Source organism: Syngnathus leptorhynchus, chromosome 11 (assembly GCF_054491065.1).
Source record: "Syngnathus leptorhynchus isolate UIUO chromosome 11, UIUO_Slep, whole genome shotgun sequence".
Lineage (NCBI taxonomy): Eukaryota > Metazoa > Chordata > Actinopteri > Syngnathiformes > Syngnathidae > Syngnathus > Syngnathus leptorhynchus.
In genome coordinates this window covers 11,981,960-11,998,449 of record NC_141205.1, presented here as the reverse complement: position 1 = coordinate 11,998,449, position 16,490 = coordinate 11,981,960, and the positions used below count along the sequence as shown (strand labels likewise).

Sequence of the window (16,490 nt, the reverse complement as noted above, 5' to 3'; positions counted from 1 at the left end):
CCAATATAAGGGGAAACCTGGGTGGGGGGGGAATCAAAACACTTCGCCAATGGAAATGTTACAAAGTTCTCCTCCTCCTTGGTGGAGGTCATAGGAATGCATGGTGTACACCGTCATTTGTGGACTGAACATTGTGACCTGAAGAGGTCACCTGCATGCAAAACATTCATTTGAAAAGGAATTGTGTGCCTAAAATATGTAGAGTAAGTAGAAATAGCAGAACATATTCCAAAAGAAAAACTAGGGAAACACAGCAGAATGGCTTGCACAGCATGAACAAGCCTGAGCTTTAAAATTTAGTGGTTGACCACACTGCACCAACCACACGCACGCATGCACACACACACAAAGATAAATATTGGACAGGAAAATGATCAATACAAACCTTTCTATTCCATTCATCCATTTAATCAAGACACAAAGAGCCTCACATATCACCTTCATCAAACCTCACTAATATACAGTAATCGTCAAAAATAGTTTTAGCTTCCTCTTCTAATAGATTTCTTTGGGGGGGCGGAGAAAATCGGCCAAAATGACCTCAGAATTGAAATCAAGTTGAACACGTTTCAAATGAAATCGGCAGAGAATGCGTTCCCTTAACTCGAGCGCCATCTTCAGGTCACATTTAAAATTGCCACAAAACGTTAGCATGATGAATGTGGAATGAAGCGTGGCGATTCGTGACACGATTAATGACGCATGTAAGTCTTACTTGTTTTTTTTAAGAACCACACTACATTGAAACCCCAGAAGTGCAACATCCACAAAGTCAAACAATCAGTCATCGTCGGTACTTAGACACTCTCACACAAAGTTTGTATATATGAGCAGAGAGCTTCATCAGTTCAACTGGACACATTTACTAATCAACCACTTTTTTTTTTTGCCTACGTGTCTGCTAAAATAGAAACGTTCCTTTCACGATGCCCACTGTTCCCCTGTAACAGATGACCTTCATTTCCATGATTTTCCTACGGGGAAGAAAATTGCATTGAAAGTTGAACAAATGCAAGGTGACCAAATTGGACCTCTGAGGGAGGTTCCAACGTAGCGGTTACTCTGTTGCCCTCCAGTGGTCCATCTGAGTATTTCTCAGTGCACAGTACTAAAATCTCTTTCCTGCCACCCTTGTCACATGAGCAGTGCTTAGATCCATCAAAAACGGGGAAGGTTAGACTGTTCTTTCTTGACGGAACCGCAGACTTTGGATTCTGTGATCCAGTTTGACACTTCAGTAGACTTCATTCATGATGTCGCTGAAGTTTTTGGGGCTACATGATGATACGCGGTTCTGGAACTGACTCGCTGATGGACTTGTGCGGCAGTACGTTGGCGCCATTCAGGTAGAGCTCATCATTGACAAGCACGTCCTCGCCCAGAACCGTCACATTCTCCATTCGTACCTGACGGGGGAAGAGGATGGAAAGCGCAGAATCCGTAAACAAGGGAAATTTATTCATGGAAGGGGGAAAAAAAAAAAAAAAAAAAAAAAGTCTGGACTTGCCCACTGGCCCACTGAGGAGCTCCAGCCCACGATGCAGCTCTCCAGCCAGGAGTGCGAGCGGACTCGGGCCCCTTTTAGCACGGTGCAGCGCTTGACCCGCACGCCGTCCTCCACCACCACGCCAGCACCAATGGTCACGTTGGGCCCAATGGTACAGTTGTCGCCGATCTGAGCCGTCGGGTCCTGCGGGGGCAGAAAGTTCCGTCCCGTCGGGATCACTCACGTATGACCCGATTCAGGCCGATGACCGATAAGAGTCTCACTCACCACCAGCACGTTGCCAAGGAAACCAGGCCCGCTCCGCAGTTTCTCAGGGGCGTGTTGCCGTAGCGACTGCAGGTACATGCACATTCCGGTCAGGAAGTCTTTGGGCTGTCCGATGTCCATCCAGAAGCCTGCACCCAAAATCAGATTTTGGATTGTGGCTATTTGCCGTGCGTGAGGAACACGAGTCGCACTCAAAAATGTGGACATAATCTGTGCCCAAATGGCTTGAAAGCAGTCATGGCCCTGGACCTGAGTCCAACTTGAGTTAAAGACCTTGACAAGAGTAAAAACAAACACGGACTGAAGTCATGACTGGACTCGTTGATTCTGGTGCAGGTTTTTCACTCTGGCGCAGGAATCTTGAGTCTAGTTTTTTTTTACTCTGGCCTTAAGTCGTCTGCACAGGCTCCAATTTATGAACCTGGTCCAGGATTTTGACTCCACTCCACATACGAGTGAGTCTATGGTCCAGGTCTTTTACTACAACTTGATGTAGGTCTCTGTGTAAATCTAAAAGTCTCTGATTCTGGGCCAAGGAAGAGGGATTGTGTAGGTCCTTGACAAAGGCTGAACAACTACCTACCAGAAGGTTCTAGTTAAAACTAGATGAGGGGAGGTGATCTCGAGTAGCAGATAACAGAAGCCTCCAGTTGAGCACCGAGTCCATCTGGTTCTGATCTAGCGCAAACCTCTGGTTTTATTTTGTGGTACCAGTGCTTGGCTTGAGGTGGGATTAAATAAAACGCAAACTTACGTCTGGTGGAGCCGTGGGCTGAGGAGACCAAAGAGACCGTGAATGCATACGTTGGCCTTTTGAGTGAACTTTCAGAAGAAAGCCAAATGCACACTCATCTTCACGGCTCAACTTAACTGGACCTTCACTATCATGTACATCCAACTTTTCAGTGTTTTTTTTTTTTCCTGTACTGCAATGCGGTACTCTGAGTGAGGAGAAACGATACTGGGTTGTAGTTACCCTGCAGCTCCATGGCATAGAGCTGTCCCTCTTCGGCCATGACGGGGAAAATCTCCTTCTCTATGGATGTCGGTCTCAACTGCGCACAAAAGTCAAGTCGTCAACTTTATGCAACAAGAAACGGACGATTGATTCGGGGCGCGCTTTTCTCCACCTGGATTCTGCCCAGCATGCTGGAATTGAAGATGTACATGCCGGCGTTGATCTTGTTGGACACAAACACCTGCGGCTTCTCTACAAAGCGATGGATCCTGCCATTTTCCGTCTCGAACACCACCACGCCGTACTTGGACGGCTCCTCAACGCGGGTCACCTTCACACAAATGTTGAAGACAATTCGGTGATAAAGCTCAAATTCTGGTTCGATCCAAAAAACGTGCAGTCAGTGAACAAGGATGCGACACTGAAGAACATCTAGGAAATGACGCCCCCTCCCTCCCTCTCACCACAATGGTGCCCTCCTTGCCGTGGTCGCGGTGAAACTTTAGCATGTCTTGGAAGGGGAAGTCACAGATGACGTCCGAGTTAAGGACGAAGAAGGGCTCGTTGTCCACGTTCAGCAGCTTGCGGGCCAGGGCCAGAGGACCAGCTAATTCCCAAGGTGTGGCATATTTGATGAAGAAAAACATTGTCAGCAGATATCGGAATACTTTAGCCTGTGAACTCTTAAGGTACGGAGGAGTTCCTCTAGGCTCAATTGCACTCCTCTTTTTGTCTGTATGAAATATTTTGTAACAAAAAACAACAACAATTGTAATACCGATAACAATGCGGTTCGGACAGTAGATGAATATTATTCCCTATTTTCGATGAAGGAAAGTTTTCAATCTGACATGTTCGGGACGCACGTCATTGTCAACCCTCACCCGTTCCAAGAGGCTCCTTCTCGTGCGAGAGCGAGATTCGAATTCCAAGCTGAGAAGGAAAAGCAGAAAGAAACATTGGTCTAAAGATCACACAGATGCCTTCATAGATTGAGGACATCGACAACCTCTGACAGTATTTGCTCAAAGTAAATACACTGAAGACTCAAAGGTTGTACATGGCCAGACAATTTCACATTTGTGGCTTCAGAAATGAGACCTAACTTTTTCCGTTGTTAACCAAAACGGCAGCTGCTTACGCAATTAAACAGTCTCTCACATTATATATTGATTTCATAATTAGCGATCCATCCAGTAGACTCCAGCAGATGTGTGCTCACTCCACAATGGTTATGTTCCTTTATTTGTTTGCCTTTATCTGACATTTTCCCATCACAATCCTTTTATTTGGTTTAAACTTCAAACCACTAACTTTTTGTGTGTAGTGAGAGTGTGTTGCACCTACTCTCTGCTCCTGGACCTTCATTTCTCGCTCCAGCAGCTCAGACATGTAGCTCACCGCCAAGACCACATGCGTCACCTTGGCCTGGACACGGATGGAAACAAACATGGGATTGCCGCACACACTAACGCAGCCAGATGCAAACAAAGGTATGGATGAACAAAATGACACACACATACTGCTGTCAAAATAAAGCCTACCTTGACCAAGGCCTCCACCTGGTGCATGAGGATGGGCTTGTTGCAGAACTCCACCAGAGGTTTGGGCACACTTAAAGTGAGCGGTCGCAGTCGGGTGCCGTAGCCGCCCACTAGGATCAAAGCCTTCATGCTCGCCGATGTCTTCAGTGACTGTTACCGTGGCAACCGGGGCTCGTCAACAATCAGTCTGTCCCAGGCTTCTCCTCTCTTCTTCCTTGTGTTTTAGCGTCTGAAATGTATTGTGATGTAGGAAGGTAGGACAAATGCATTCACTAAAGTCCCTTTGAAAAACTCTACGTGATGATTCATCCAGATTAATTTGCATTTAGTCTTTTATGACAGTTAAAATAGAGGCAAAGTGCAATGCCTGACTCCCATTTCTCTCTACCTCCTTATATAATTCACTCCTACGCCGGTATAGACGTCAAAGATATATCGTTTTACTGAATCGCTTGTGAATGACTTTTTAATGACAGTGGGGTGAGCAGTTTGACTTTTTCTTCGTGTTATTTAGTCTGATATTATTATACAGCCATTTCTCTTCATTAGAAACCGTTTTGACAGAATGTGTGTGGGGGGGGGGGGGCAATGTGTGACGGTTGAATGTGCCGACATGTGCATGAAACAAAAAAAATGCTTTCATTGTCTCGGGCGCTCTCGTTTTCCACGCTCTGGACTGCGCTAGTTTGGAAAACCCAATGAGCATAGTTGAGTTGTTTGTTTCGACTGTCAGCTTGAAAGTTGACTCAAGTATGTGCTGGAAGTACATCCGCGACTCTTCCTAGTAATTCAATTGAGGGCATTACGATATGCACAATGTCATTTCTAATTCGGCAGCACTTTGACTCTGGAACTATAATACCTTCATCATTTGCAGCTACTAAAAGTTAAAGTGACAAAAGTGGGTAACGAGCTATATCTTGTGTTTGCTGTTTCCCCAAGGTACCTCAAGATGAAATCTGGACTTCAGGTGTTCGTAGAGTCCATTTAAAGAACCGCACAGTGATTGAAGGGAGTTCATGTGAGCTACGGTGGCTAACTAACATGCTTCCCGCTGTGGCGGAATCATTATAGTCGTATTATCACTGCTAGAGTTATCGTCATTTGGTGTTTGAAGGAATGAAAACTCACATTTCAGGATCCACGGTTGATTTAGGGAGCCATTCATCGATTCCCAGAGTGACACGTAGGTGAATTCAAATCCCAGCTTCTTGTTTGCTTTCCGGGTTGTCCACCCGATGTCAAGCCGTTTCCTTTATCCTTTTGTGAATTTCAAAGTAAAAGCTTAACGTCGCATAAACTAAACATTTCACACAATTTACGGGCTGAAACCAAAAGAACGATGGATAAAATGAATTACAATAAAAATAATGACCACATACTGATATTTTATTTACTATTAATAAGGTTTTTTTTTCCACTTAATATTATTTTTAATATTCCGGCAAACTTGCCAGAATGTTAGTTTGGAAAATGCGCTTGAGGTTGGAGACATTGATTTGGGGTGTCATCGGGGATAGCAAGAATCGTACATTTTTGCTCATACATATATATATAACATTGTTCAATCAGTGGACTTCAATGGAACTGTCAAAACTACCCGATATAAAGTCAAAAGTCAAGTCAAAGTCTGCTTTATTGTCAATTTCTTCACATGTTAAGACACACAGAGATCGAAATTACGTTTCCCACCGTCCCACGGTGACTATCATCAACCATACGTGTCGCATATGGTTGTGTGGACATTTGATATCTTTTAATCAATCAAAAAGTTTGCGGCGCAAGTAAACGCTACCTCGCTTAAATAAAGTAAAAAGCAAAAGTAAATGCTACCTCGGCAAAAAAAAAAACTACAAAAAAAAACTACAAATGGCGACCGGAAAGGGAGGTGCACATCTTGCGGCCTGGTGTGAAGGATCTCATTTGCATTTAAAGCGACCGCACCTCAGAACAAGTCCAAAAGTGACAGCGTCAAAACGAGGAATTCAGACAAAACCCATCGCTGTTCCACTTCATATAGAACACAACTAAATGAATAAAACAGTCGAATTTATTACCATGATATTTGGCCTTTAAATCTGTTGTATTCAGGGCTCCCAGCATAGGTCGCAGACCAGCGCGATGTGGTCTGACGGGTGGGCCACGCTGGGCAGCGCCATGTAGGTGGTGATCAGGTGGTGGTCTGGCATGGGGATGACCTGCTCCACCCGCATGCACTCCGGCTGGATGAAGATGTAGTCCAGGCAGCCTTGGAAGCCGCCCACGTAATTGGTGTAGGCCAGTGGACCGCAGGCGCTAAGAAGGGATGGGAATGGAGAGAACAAGTCCATTGCCACCAAAGATGACGGCAAATCCCCCTCCCGGGGACCCGAGCTGCTCCAGTCAGCGTGCTGCCGGGGGAGCGAGGCCTTGGTGACCAGCTGGAGGACGCCTGAGGTGGGACAGGAAGAACTCAGCTCCAGTTATCGTGACTATTGTGCGTTGCTGCTTATTGTAGTATAAGTTAGTTGTCTATAGTTGTCTTTATAGTGTATTCAATTGAATATAGGTTGAATAGAATTTTCAAATCATTGTATTTTGTTTTTATTTACATTTGACACAATTTCCCAACTTTAACCGAATCCGGTTTGTAAAAGCCGTTTGAAGGTTTTCTAATGACCGCAACATCCGTACTAATTTCCATGAAGGCACCTAAGGTGTTTTGCATTTTGTGTTAGCATGAAGCTAGCAGACTGACAGCCACCTCTTGACACGCATGCACACAAAGTGTAGGGTGTTGAGTTACCCGAGTTCTGCGAGGAGTTGAAGTCACCGCAGAAAAGCAAGGGAGCTTCTGGGGCCACCTCGGCGATCACGCGACTCAGGTGCCGCAAAGCCACTGCCATCTGGACCAAGCGGACGTTCCCGCCTTCAAAGGAAAAAGACGATTGCTAAGGGAGGTGGCTCAGACTGTTTGCATGCTTCAGTTATTTGCTGCTGTCTTGGTCAGAAACTGTACCTTGCGGGTGCCAGTACAGGTGCGTGTTGGCCACGCATATCTTTCTGCCTGCTTGGTAGAGGTCCTCCAGAACGCTGACCTGCAGGGGGCCCAGAAAGCATTAAGAGCGCCAACAGTGTGTGTGGCGCTAGTTGAATACCTGCAAGGCGGTGGAGCGCTTTACGATCTTGTCTCTCAGGGCCTCGTCGGCCGAGACCTTCTCCAGCAACTCCGCGTGGACCGGGTCCGAGGTCAGCGCCTCGCTCAGTGTGATGTCGTGGCAACTCAGCAACTTAAATCTTGTCCTAAAGGAGAACAAACGAGCACTTGTCCTCATTTGGGGCACCGACGTACAATTGAGAATCTTACACAAAGCTAACGTGCATGTTTCTACCGGCGTAAGTGAACCTAGAACCTTTCAGCTGAGAGGCGGTTCTGAGCGTGACGCCACTGTGTTGCCCCTCTTTAAAATCTGTCTTCTACAACAAACCTGCGGTAGAAGGTTGCCAATCCTTCGTGTTGCTTCTCTTTAACCTTAAAAACGCCGTCCAGACCAAAGGCGTCGAGAGCTGGAGTCAGGCTGTCCAAAAACACTCCTGGCATGTGAGGGGGAGAAAAAGATTTTTTTTAAAAGTGTCAGGCTGTCGGCTAATATCTGGACAGTGAATGCCTATTTTCTCAGGAATACATTCCAGCCTGACCTGGAATAGGTGAAATGACCAAAAAAAAAAACCACTAAATTGACAAGTGGTGACAATTTCAATGATCAAAGTGCATGAAAATAAACACTGACCTCCAAAAAAGTCTCTCTAAAACCGAACAGATAATGAAGCACATGTCGTCACCTTTGTCCACCTCCTGCAGACAGATGACATCGGCGCGGTACCCCGTCAGCTCCTTCTTGATCAGGTTCTGCCTGTAATCTAGCTGCAGGGCGTACGGGGCGCAGTAGGGGTACAGCACCGTCTTTGACAGCTCTGTCTGGGCGTAGACGTCGGCCAGGATGTTGTAGGACACTACGCGCAGCCGTGGCCACGCCGCCTCCTTGGCCGTGTACATGTGGCGCCCATCGAAGGTGCACGCACCCGGCCCTGCCTCCACGCCGCTAGCGGAGAGGAGCTCCAGAGGTTGCCCGTCACGCCCGTGGCCGTCTTTGGGCGTGCAGCGTAGTTTGAGCCGGCAGCCGATGTCCTGGTTGGATGGGACGTAGACTCTGCTGCGGCCCACTTGGATCCAGGCCACGTCCTGAGCCCTGCCTTCCCCACCGGCTTTGGGACTGCAATTGCAACCAACACAACACTCAATTTTCTTGGCTAGTGCTTACCTAAAATATGGAAAGTGTCATTACTCATACTCAATTTGAATTTTTCATTCCTTTCAAAGATTGCAAAACTCAATAAACAAATGTAGATTTACTTGGTACTTTTTCAAACCCGGTTCAGTTGTATTTAACTTTTAGCTACATGACATTTGCATTTGTTTTTGAAATTCGGTTCAAGCTCATTAGTCCAATTTTGAATGTTACACATGTTTCTCATCTAGAATTTCTGGGTTTTGATCCAAATTGGAATGGTTTGGTCTGCACCTTGCTACCTGGAGTTTGGGCTCTGCTCCTTGTACCACGTAAAGTCGCAGAGGTCCAGTTCTCCGAACTCTACCTCCAGCTTGGGACACACGGGAAAACCAGCCAGCAGCGATACCGGCAGCTCGGCGGTGGTGAAGATCGGCTCGTTCCGGCGGACCGAGTATCGGACGTCGCCGAGCTGCAGCACGGCCCCGTCCCTCCACGCTTCCGCGTTGAGCACAGTCTCCGGCACCTCGCCGCCGTCCACAAAGAGTTTAACCACGGCGGGCTCCGGGTTGTCCCCCGCGGCCGCAGGCCGCTCCTCCTGTTGCTGCCTCGCGTTCCTCTTCGCCTTCTTTGTCTTGGTTTTGCTCTTGGCGAGGGTACAGGCGATGCGGGACAGGAGCTTCCCCAGTGGCTCGTCCTGCTCCCGCTGCATGTGCTTCTGGCTGCCGTCCAGGCAGAACGAGATGGTCATCTTGGGCTCCCCGGCCACGCATCTCACCGCGGCCGGCTCCATGCTGCCAAGGTGGCGGAACTCCCGGGTCAAAGCCGCTGGCGATGAGACGGAGAGGAGGCGACGGTAAAATGGAAGGAGGGCAACGGTGAGCTTGTTGAACATGAAGACCTGGACGTGTTACTCCAAAGCCGGGCTAAAGGCGACATCAATGCCCCGGAACTCGCTGTCTACTTCCTAGTGACACCAGCTGAGGAAAGTGCAGATTTGGTTAGTTTTTAAGCGATTTAACACAAAATTGAATTGGATATATTCGTTATCAGGTATACTTTTAAAACGACTACTACAACTAATATGAACGAAGGTACTAAAAGGTTGCAGACTGTCATGTTAGTTATGGAAGCTGTGTGTTTGTACTTCTGGAACGTAACCAGCCATACAAAAACTGTTGGTGCCCCCTTGTGGTCGGAGAAATAGGTACACAAATACGCCTCAAAGTACAGAACTATTTTGCAATGAAAGTTCTTATTTCCCCACAGTATTACGTGGACATAAAAAACAACAACAGTTTAAATCTTTGAACCAGTTGTAATATTCTGTTACATAAAAGCTATTATGTTATAAACGACAGAATGTTTTATAACATTGTTTTATTAAAGTTTCAAAACTATTTCTCAGGAGAAAATAAAATAAAAGAAAGCTCCCTCAATGTAGGTAAAAATATCTTTATTACATTTATTAAAAAGGACAAATCGATTGCTATCAGATAATAAAACCCTAAAACTATAAAAGCCTGCATTTCGCTAGGGAACATCTTTATCCGCTACATTTTCGGCACAGCAGCGTTCCATTTGTTCCGGAGTCCGGAGGAAGTCACCGTGCACCTTGCGCTCACGGTCGTTCTCGATGCGGTTGAGGTGGACAAGCAGGTGCAGGGCGTAGGCCAGGACCAGCAGCAGAATGAGCGACGTCACCAGACCCATCAGGATTGCAGGCGTCAGGAAGGTGGTGCAGTCGCTCACTGGGGAAAACCTTCCTGAAGTCACATTGAAGGCCTGGATCTGACCAGGGGCGCAAAGGTTTTCACACTCAAATACAATTGAACCCAGGATAGTCCCAGCTGGTGGGAAGGGTACCTGGAAGTCTGCGAAGATGAGCGTCCAGCGGCGGGCGTCGTCGCTGCCGGGCCTTAGGAGCGCGCTGTGGCGTTCCAGGCTGCTGACATGCGAGCAATGGTAAGAGGACGAGGACGGTGCATACACCTCGCTGGCGTTGAACACAGCCTCCTGCGAGGTGTTGTAGACAACCGAGACGCTGTCCAAAGAAAACCACCACTGGCCCGAAGCTTCATAGAAGGTGTTGGAGAGCTGCATCCTGGCAAGAAGAAGAAAGTTCTCACAGTTATATGCTTCCCGACGAGCAGTTAAGTAGCTAGCTTAGGCCATACAGCCTGAAAATACATTGGGACTGCTCTGGAGCACCTCATTGTTGGGCCTGAGTGTGCGCTCTCACTTTCTTAAGTCTGGCAAGCATATAGCTAAGAATGTGAAACATAGCAAAGTAGACAAAGTTTATGTATTTTTACAATATTGACCGATAATTTCCCACCTGATGGATAGGCCTCTCAAATCGTCCACATCTCCAAACCTCATCACTAGCCTGGTGAGCACACAAAAACAGAAAAAGTGTCTCATTCAATTTTTGTCTTTCATTTATTGTGGGGGAAAAAAAACGAGTTCGAAACAAGTTCACATTGAACATCTTGTGCACGCTGGGGTTTTTGACTGATCTTGAACTTTCTTTTTGTGAGTAGTGTCATCCAAGTTGGCACATCAATGCAGCACATACGTGGCTGAGTCCTGGCGGCACACCGACTGGCTGATGTCCACAGACTTTTGCAGGGAGAAGGCTTGCTCGGTCAGGTCCACTTGCTTCTGCCTTTCGTAACGCAGATACAACCTCCTGGCCTGGAACATCACGCATGGCCTCCCGTTGGACAGCACCTGATTGACACACGGGAGAGCTAAGTGTTGCAGTACTTCAAGGTACTGTTCCACTCCAGGCCAGTAATTGGTGCTAATGAACTTTACAACCAAATTTGGTTGACTCTTTCCCCCATGGGCCCAGATGCAAAGGGGCTACAAATAATTGCAACTGGATGTACACCACCTTGAGGGGAGGGAAGGGAAGTGCGGATCCTGGTGTCTGCAGTAACTTCCTCCCTTTTGTGACCTCATGTAGTGTCAAACTCTCGTCTGTCCTCAGCTGTCCATCCACTTTCACCATTCCATCTGCACCTACTCAAATAATGCCTTCATCAAAATGTATTGCGTATGCGTAAATGTTCAATAAAAAAACGGGAACAATAATGGTTTAGTAAGATTAAATGCAAATGTAATGTACTCGATTGTTCAATATTACTGACAAGTAGTGGATATTTGTTTTAAGCCACTGCAGCATAATGCAACAACATCTTTATTATTAACTGAAAGTACTCACCATGGACTGGAGCTGCAACAGCACTGGAACAAGAAATAATATTACTTTTAGCACATTTTCAGCAATTGATTGCTTCCCCGAAATAAAGTTGATTTAAGAGCTCGCTAAGCCTGGAGAATTAATTGATCTCTATAATGTTGGACCTTATGCAAAATTATTTTTTTAACTGTGCACCACATTACCAGACAAGTGAATGCAAATTCAACCCCTCCCCCCCCACAAAAAAAAACATTCTGACTATGGAGTAATGGGTCAATTCACTGTGGATTGCGGGGATTGCTTGGATTATGTAATCATTACAACACATAAATACACACGGGCAGGAGGCTCTGAGCCAAGAGCAGATTTTGTATCCTCCACTGACAGCAGTGCAAGGTGAACGCCAGCCAGTCCACAAAAATGTCAGCAGTTGTTTGTCAGACAATTGTGAAAACAGAGAAGAAACTGTTTTTGTGGTCAAAACAATGATGATAATGCACAAGATCACACGTTAAAATGAGCTCCTGCAATCAAATCGAATTTATTGCCTTGAACTGCCAATGAACTGGAAGATGACCTAAATGTCCAACTAATGCAAATAGTTGTGCTTGAACTAATACTTGACATAAAAAAACTCATGCCAGACCAGTAAATAAAAAAATTACAAAATGTGTTGAAACTTAAATAATGAGGATCTTGTCTTCATTGAGCCACAAATGATGTAAAATTTGGGCCTAATACACAAGTTAATTGTACCTTCTGCCATATACTGTAAAATAATTCTGGCACCATCAGTCACCGGCATAGATAAATTGACAAAATATGTCATTTGTAGTCAAGATGTATTAAATCATATGTTTGTATGTATCCATCACAAAAATAAAATATTGAATACATGATTTGGGTTCTTGAGCATTGGGGCTGTTTGAAATATCCTTGACAATTTGGATCATCATTTTTTCTGCATTTGAAGCCTTTTGAAATCAAACACTGCATTTTTAGAAAAGGCGGCTGCAAGCTATCCTATATTAAGACGCACATAGCAGAAGAACACTGCCCCTCGCTCATTGCTATCTCAAAGCTCAAAAATGAGATTAGTGTCAGTGAAGGAGTTGCGTGTCCTCGCCTACCTGTCAGGTGGATGTGGGTCACGGCAGGAAGACGACGACGGCTGAAAAAGGAGCACAGAGAGGCGCAGAAGGAGAAGGATGCTGTGGCAGGAGGATTCCGGAGATTTGGGAGCCATCGCTGTGCCGTGCCGATGTGCTGTGATGCACTGTGACACACACACACACACACACACAGACACATTCCCTCCAACACACACTTCTAATCCACTTGACAGACGGAGGAAGCAACCAATCGGAAAGCAGATGTCAGGACAGCCGCATCTCCTTTGCATCGGATCACAGTTATGACATTTGCTGCATTTCAAGTCTAGTTCAATTCAATAATACGCGCAATTGGGAGTTGTTGATTTTCCAGACACTTGTAGGCTATGTCATCCATCTGAAATATAAATCTCTCGCTCTCTCTCTTTCGCTCTATCTCTCTTTCTCTCTCTCTCTTTATCTCTCTCTCTCTCTCTCTCTCTCTCTCTCTCTCTCTCCCTCTAAACATTCTATTAGAAAGCTTTGGTGGAAAATTCTAACACTTTGCTTACTGTATAGATGCGTACATGCATAAATGCGTGCGCAGCAAACTGAAATGGCATGACTATAATTTACAAATGGAAATATTTGGCAACTTTCCAATCAAAACAGAAGAAAAACAGGGGGCAATGCTGCCCTCCTGAGGGATTATCATAGATAAAATAGTCCATTCAATTAAACTAAAACAGTTGACATTTTTCAGTGTGAGAAAACTAAGTGGGAGCAAACGTCTTTGCATTCATTTATAATGCAAATATGAACATTTAGTCAAATCAGATAAATTACAAAAACAGTCAAGATTCTTAAAATGTAAATAGATGTGTCAATTTGTGTTATTTTAGTTTCAGGAACGTAAAAAAACAATTGCACATAGCTGCTTTATAGGTAGGGGGGACAAAGCGGTTCAGAACCACTCCGCACATCCCCAAATTTCCTAAAAATCAGGCGTTCTGCGCGGATGCCAATTCCGGGGTCCTCATGGTGGACATTTTGCAGCGGTGCATCTTGGGTCTCTCTTTTCCTTCCCAGACTCGCTCCTGCAACCATGGGTAGGCTTCAAGAATTTTGCCTTTTTCACCCACCAATCCTTGACACTTTGTCCATATATCCCAACGAGGCGCTACACCATCACCTTATGTACTCTTGATGTTATTTTGATTAGGTTCAAACGTCTTAAGGGGCGTGAAAATGGAATATTTTCCTTGTCTCGCAGCTCCGCAACGTGGGGCGGCCATGACTCGGCCGTTAGCGTCGTTAGCATTTTAGCTTAGCTCAAAATATGCTCAAACATCCCCTGATTTTAATCTCCCAGAAGGGCTCGGAAAAACTCAACTTGACATCATCATCATCGTGTAAATCCGTTGAGAAAATGTTTATATATATATATATATATATATATCCCTTATTTTCGGCAGCATTTTGGCTCTACTTTCGTCACATTTCCATTTGTTAACTTGCACGGAGAACTCAGTGTTTTTACACCATCACAATGTGAATTTGTTACTTTTCAGTATTTTTTCCACATTTGCCATTCTCATCCCTGTTTGATAACAAGATATGTGATGGGTGGATAAAGATGGAAAAACAAGAATAACTTAAAAGTAATTCAAATTTGAAATTTGTGTTGAGGTACCCAAGGTGAATTTATTTAGTGTTGCAATGATCGGATTTGGTCTTTGGTATGGTAACCGGTGTGTTACCTTCCACAGGAAAGTGTCGTGGTCTGCGCACAGCCAGGAAGCTCCGTAATCACCGCCGTGAGCAGAAATGGCATGACAAGCAGTACAAGAAGGCTCACCTGGGCACCGCCCTCAAGGCCAACCCCTTCGGAGGGGCTTCTCACGCCAAAGGCATCGTGCTGGAGAAAGTGTACGTCCAAACACAGACACACAGAAACCCATCAATTGGTGAAATGTGTAAAAATGGACCACAAATAAAACCATTTCTATAACATGTACCGTAATTTTCGGACTATAAGTCGCTCCGAAGTATAAGTCGCACCAGCCATAAAATGCACAAAGTGGAAAAAAAAAAATCATGTATAAGTCGCACTTTTGGGGCAAATGTATTTGTCAAAATCCAACACCAAAAACAGACATGAACCAGCAACAACAGGCTAAACGATACGATCTAGTATATAACTACATTGGAGCGTTAACAAAGTACCAGCAAACTATGACAAAAACTGCGACTTATAGTCCGAAAAAATGATCGTACTCTGTGTGCGCAGCGGTGTGGAGGCTAAGCAGCCCAATTCGGCCATCAGGAAGTGCGTGAGGGTGCAGCTCATCAAGAACGGCAAAAAGATCACCGCTTTCGTCCCCAACGACGGCTGCCTCAACTTTATCGAGGTGAACTCTCATTAACGGACTTTTATTTTTTGTTCAAGACTTGTACCCTAATTTCCCCGTGTGGTCACGGACACAGGAGAATGACGAGGTCCTGGTGGCAGGCTTCGGTCGTAAGGGGCACGCCGTGGGAGATATTCCCGGAGTTCGCTTCAAGGTGGTCAAAGTGGCTAACGTGTCTCTGCTGGCGCTATACAAAGGCAAGAAGGAGAGACCCAGGTCATAAAAGGCAGCCAAGCAAATAAAGGGTGTCACGTCATATTTTCCAAGTCTGATGTCCTTTTTTCTTTTTATTTTGAGCTCTTGTCAAGACAGGTCAGAATGCAAAAAAAGAATGGGCCAAAAACAAAAAATGGAGAGTGAGCTGAAGTTGCATCTAGCCAAAATTCAGTTTAACGTAATACGCAATTTTACTTTGGGATTTTTTCCTACAAAGTAAAGGATGTATTTTATATACAAAACGGGAAAGAAAACATGTTTGTTAATAATTAAAGTCTAAGTTTGGTGCTAAATCTGTACATTTGTCTTTTTTGTTACCATTTTTTCACATTGTTATGGGATATGAATACATACCATTCTTGTCGAATTATTGTCTCATTCCAAGTTATAGATGCGTACTTAAAAAAATCCTAGGCTAATGTACATGTTTTTTTTTAAATCCCAAACCGACTTTTCTAGTTAATCAAAATTCGGAAGAATGCTGTCACAGTAGAACAGAAGAGCTTCAATCCTATTCACAGAAAAAAGACAAAATGTTCGAAGACTAAAGGCATATACTAAAAGGCTTATCCAAGGCTGCAAAGAAGGTGCAGTAGAGGTTTTTGCAAATAGTTCAAGTGGCACTGACCTGCTTGTACTTTGAGCCATGTGACCAGTCACTGCTCACTTAACTATAGCAACAGACAACACAGCGCTAACATGTCCGAGATGAACCTTTAAAGGTGAATATCAGATTTGAGTTAGAAAACAAGTTTGCTTTCAAAAGCTCAACTACTTTCATCTTCAAAAGGTCACAAGGACAACAAAAGGCAACCAAAGGTAACTATGCTATAATTATTCATCTCAATTTGTTGTCGTAAATTAGCATTAGATTAACACATAACCAAAACATACATTTGCTGAAACACTTGCCAATTTTGGAGACAACACTTCCCCTCGGCCTTGGAGTACGCGCTCAACGATGAGGTTCGACTCCTCGCGTCTTTCCTTCGGTAGTGTCAACGGTGCTTACTTCAGGTG

The 16,490-nt window shown here is 45.0% G+C and overlaps 4 protein-coding genes and 1 long non-coding RNA gene across 5 annotated transcripts; 2 read left to right on the top strand and 3 right to left on the bottom strand.

Annotated features, from left to right (window-relative positions):
• Positions 1 to 711: 711 nt before the first annotated feature.
• gmppb (GDP-mannose pyrophosphorylase B) lies at positions 712 to 5,544 on the bottom strand. The gene is made up of 10 exons (XM_085924496.1): positions 5,408 to 5,544; positions 4,277 to 4,505; positions 4,080 to 4,160; positions 3,617 to 3,665; positions 3,197 to 3,339; positions 2,905 to 3,063; positions 2,751 to 2,829; positions 1,775 to 1,902; positions 1,508 to 1,690; positions 712 to 1,406 (listed from the first exon to the last, which is right to left on the bottom strand). The coding sequence occupies exons 2-10, from the start codon at positions 4,403 to 4,405 to the stop codon at positions 1,275 to 1,277; spliced, it is 1,083 nt and encodes a 360-aa protein (XP_085780622.1). The 5' UTR covers positions 4,406 to 4,505; positions 5,408 to 5,544; the 3' UTR covers positions 712 to 1,274.
• Positions 4,307 to 7,161, top strand: LOC147049586 (uncharacterized). The gene is made up of 3 exons (XR_015067594.1): positions 4,307 to 4,530; positions 5,219 to 5,462; positions 6,368 to 7,161. It is a non-coding gene; the product is annotated as an uncharacterized LOC147049586 (long non-coding RNA).
• pde12 (phosphodiesterase 12) lies at positions 5,905 to 9,693 on the bottom strand. Its single transcript, XM_085924490.1, has 7 exons — positions 8,847 to 9,693; positions 8,099 to 8,529; positions 7,744 to 7,849; positions 7,414 to 7,558; positions 7,275 to 7,353; positions 7,062 to 7,184; positions 5,905 to 6,707 (listed from the first exon to the last, which is right to left on the bottom strand). The coding sequence occupies exons 1-7, from the start codon at positions 9,437 to 9,439 to the stop codon at positions 6,364 to 6,366; spliced, it is 1,821 nt and encodes a 606-aa protein (XP_085780616.1). The 5' UTR covers positions 9,440 to 9,693; the 3' UTR covers positions 5,905 to 6,363.
• Positions 9,694 to 9,995: 302 nt separating this feature from the next.
• Positions 9,996 to 15,265, bottom strand: atp6ap1la (ATPase H+ transporting accessory protein 1 like a). Its single transcript, XM_085924495.1, has 7 exons — positions 12,883 to 15,265; positions 11,774 to 11,796; positions 11,444 to 11,571; positions 11,123 to 11,277; positions 10,883 to 10,933; positions 10,411 to 10,648; positions 9,996 to 10,335 (listed from the first exon to the last, which is right to left on the bottom strand). The coding sequence occupies exons 1-7, from the start codon at positions 13,152 to 13,154 to the stop codon at positions 10,078 to 10,080; spliced, it is 1,125 nt and encodes a 374-aa protein (XP_085780621.1). The 5' UTR covers positions 13,155 to 15,265; the 3' UTR covers positions 9,996 to 10,077.
• On the top strand, positions 13,801 to 15,512 carry rps23 (ribosomal protein S23). Its single transcript, XM_085924497.1, has 4 exons — positions 13,801 to 13,952; positions 14,613 to 14,772; positions 15,134 to 15,254; positions 15,331 to 15,512. The coding sequence occupies exons 1-4, from the start codon at positions 13,862 to 13,864 to the stop codon at positions 15,475 to 15,477; spliced, it is 519 nt and encodes a 172-aa protein (XP_085780623.1). The 5' UTR covers positions 13,801 to 13,861; the 3' UTR covers positions 15,478 to 15,512.
• Positions 15,513 to 16,490: the final 978 nt, after the last annotated feature.

What these genes read in the sequence shown, in the direction of transcription:
- gmppb (XM_085924496.1), bottom strand. Translation starts at nt 4,405, where the DNA reads ATGAAGGCTTTGATCCTAGTGGGCGGCTACGGCACCCGACTGCGACCG. An exon ending in GCAAGGAGGGCACCATTGTG is followed by an intron (nt 3,064 to 3,196) that starts GTGAGAGGGAGG and finishes ATTTGTGTGAAG; the next exon opens with GTGACCCGCGTTGAGGAGCC. An exon ending in TCCTTGGCAACGTGCTGGTG is followed by an intron (nt 1,691 to 1,774) that starts GTGAGTGAGACT and finishes CTGCCCCCGCAG; the next exon opens with GACCCGACGGCTCAGATCGG.
- pde12 (XM_085924490.1), bottom strand. Translation starts at nt 9,439, where the DNA reads ATGTTCAACAAGCTCACCGTTGCCCTCCTTCCATTTTACCGTCGCCTC. An exon ending in TCTGCAGGAGGTGGACAAAG is followed by an intron (nt 7,850 to 8,098) that starts GTGACGACATGT and finishes CTCACATGCCAG; the next exon opens with GAGTGTTTTTGGACAGCCTG. An exon ending in TTGGCAACCTTCTACCGCAG is followed by an intron (nt 7,559 to 7,743) that starts GTTTGTTGTAGA and finishes GTTCTCCTTTAG; the next exon opens with GACAAGATTTAAGTTGCTGA.
- atp6ap1la (XM_085924495.1), bottom strand. Translation starts at nt 13,154, where the DNA reads ATGCAAAGGAGATGCGGCTGTCCTGACATCTGCTTTCCGATTGGTTGC. An exon ending in GACCCACATCCACCTGACAG is followed by an intron (nt 11,797 to 12,882) that starts GTAGGCGAGGAC and finishes TTCTTGTTCCAG; the next exon opens with TGCTGTTGCAGCTCCAGTCC. An exon ending in TGTTGCAGCTCCAGTCCATG is followed by an intron (nt 11,572 to 11,773) that starts GTGAGTACTTTC and finishes TTATTTGAGTAG; the next exon opens with GTGCAGATGGAATGGTGAAA.
- rps23 (XM_085924497.1), top strand. Translation starts at nt 13,862, where the DNA reads ATGCCAATTCCGGGGTCCTCATGGTGGACATTTTGCAGCGGTGCATCT. An exon ending in GGCATCGTGCTGGAGAAAGT is followed by an intron (nt 14,773 to 15,133) that starts GTACGTCCAAAC and finishes CTGTGTGCGCAG; the next exon opens with CGGTGTGGAGGCTAAGCAGC. An exon ending in GCTGCCTCAACTTTATCGAG is followed by an intron (nt 15,255 to 15,330) that starts GTGAACTCTCAT and finishes TCACGGACACAG; the next exon opens with GAGAATGACGAGGTCCTGGT.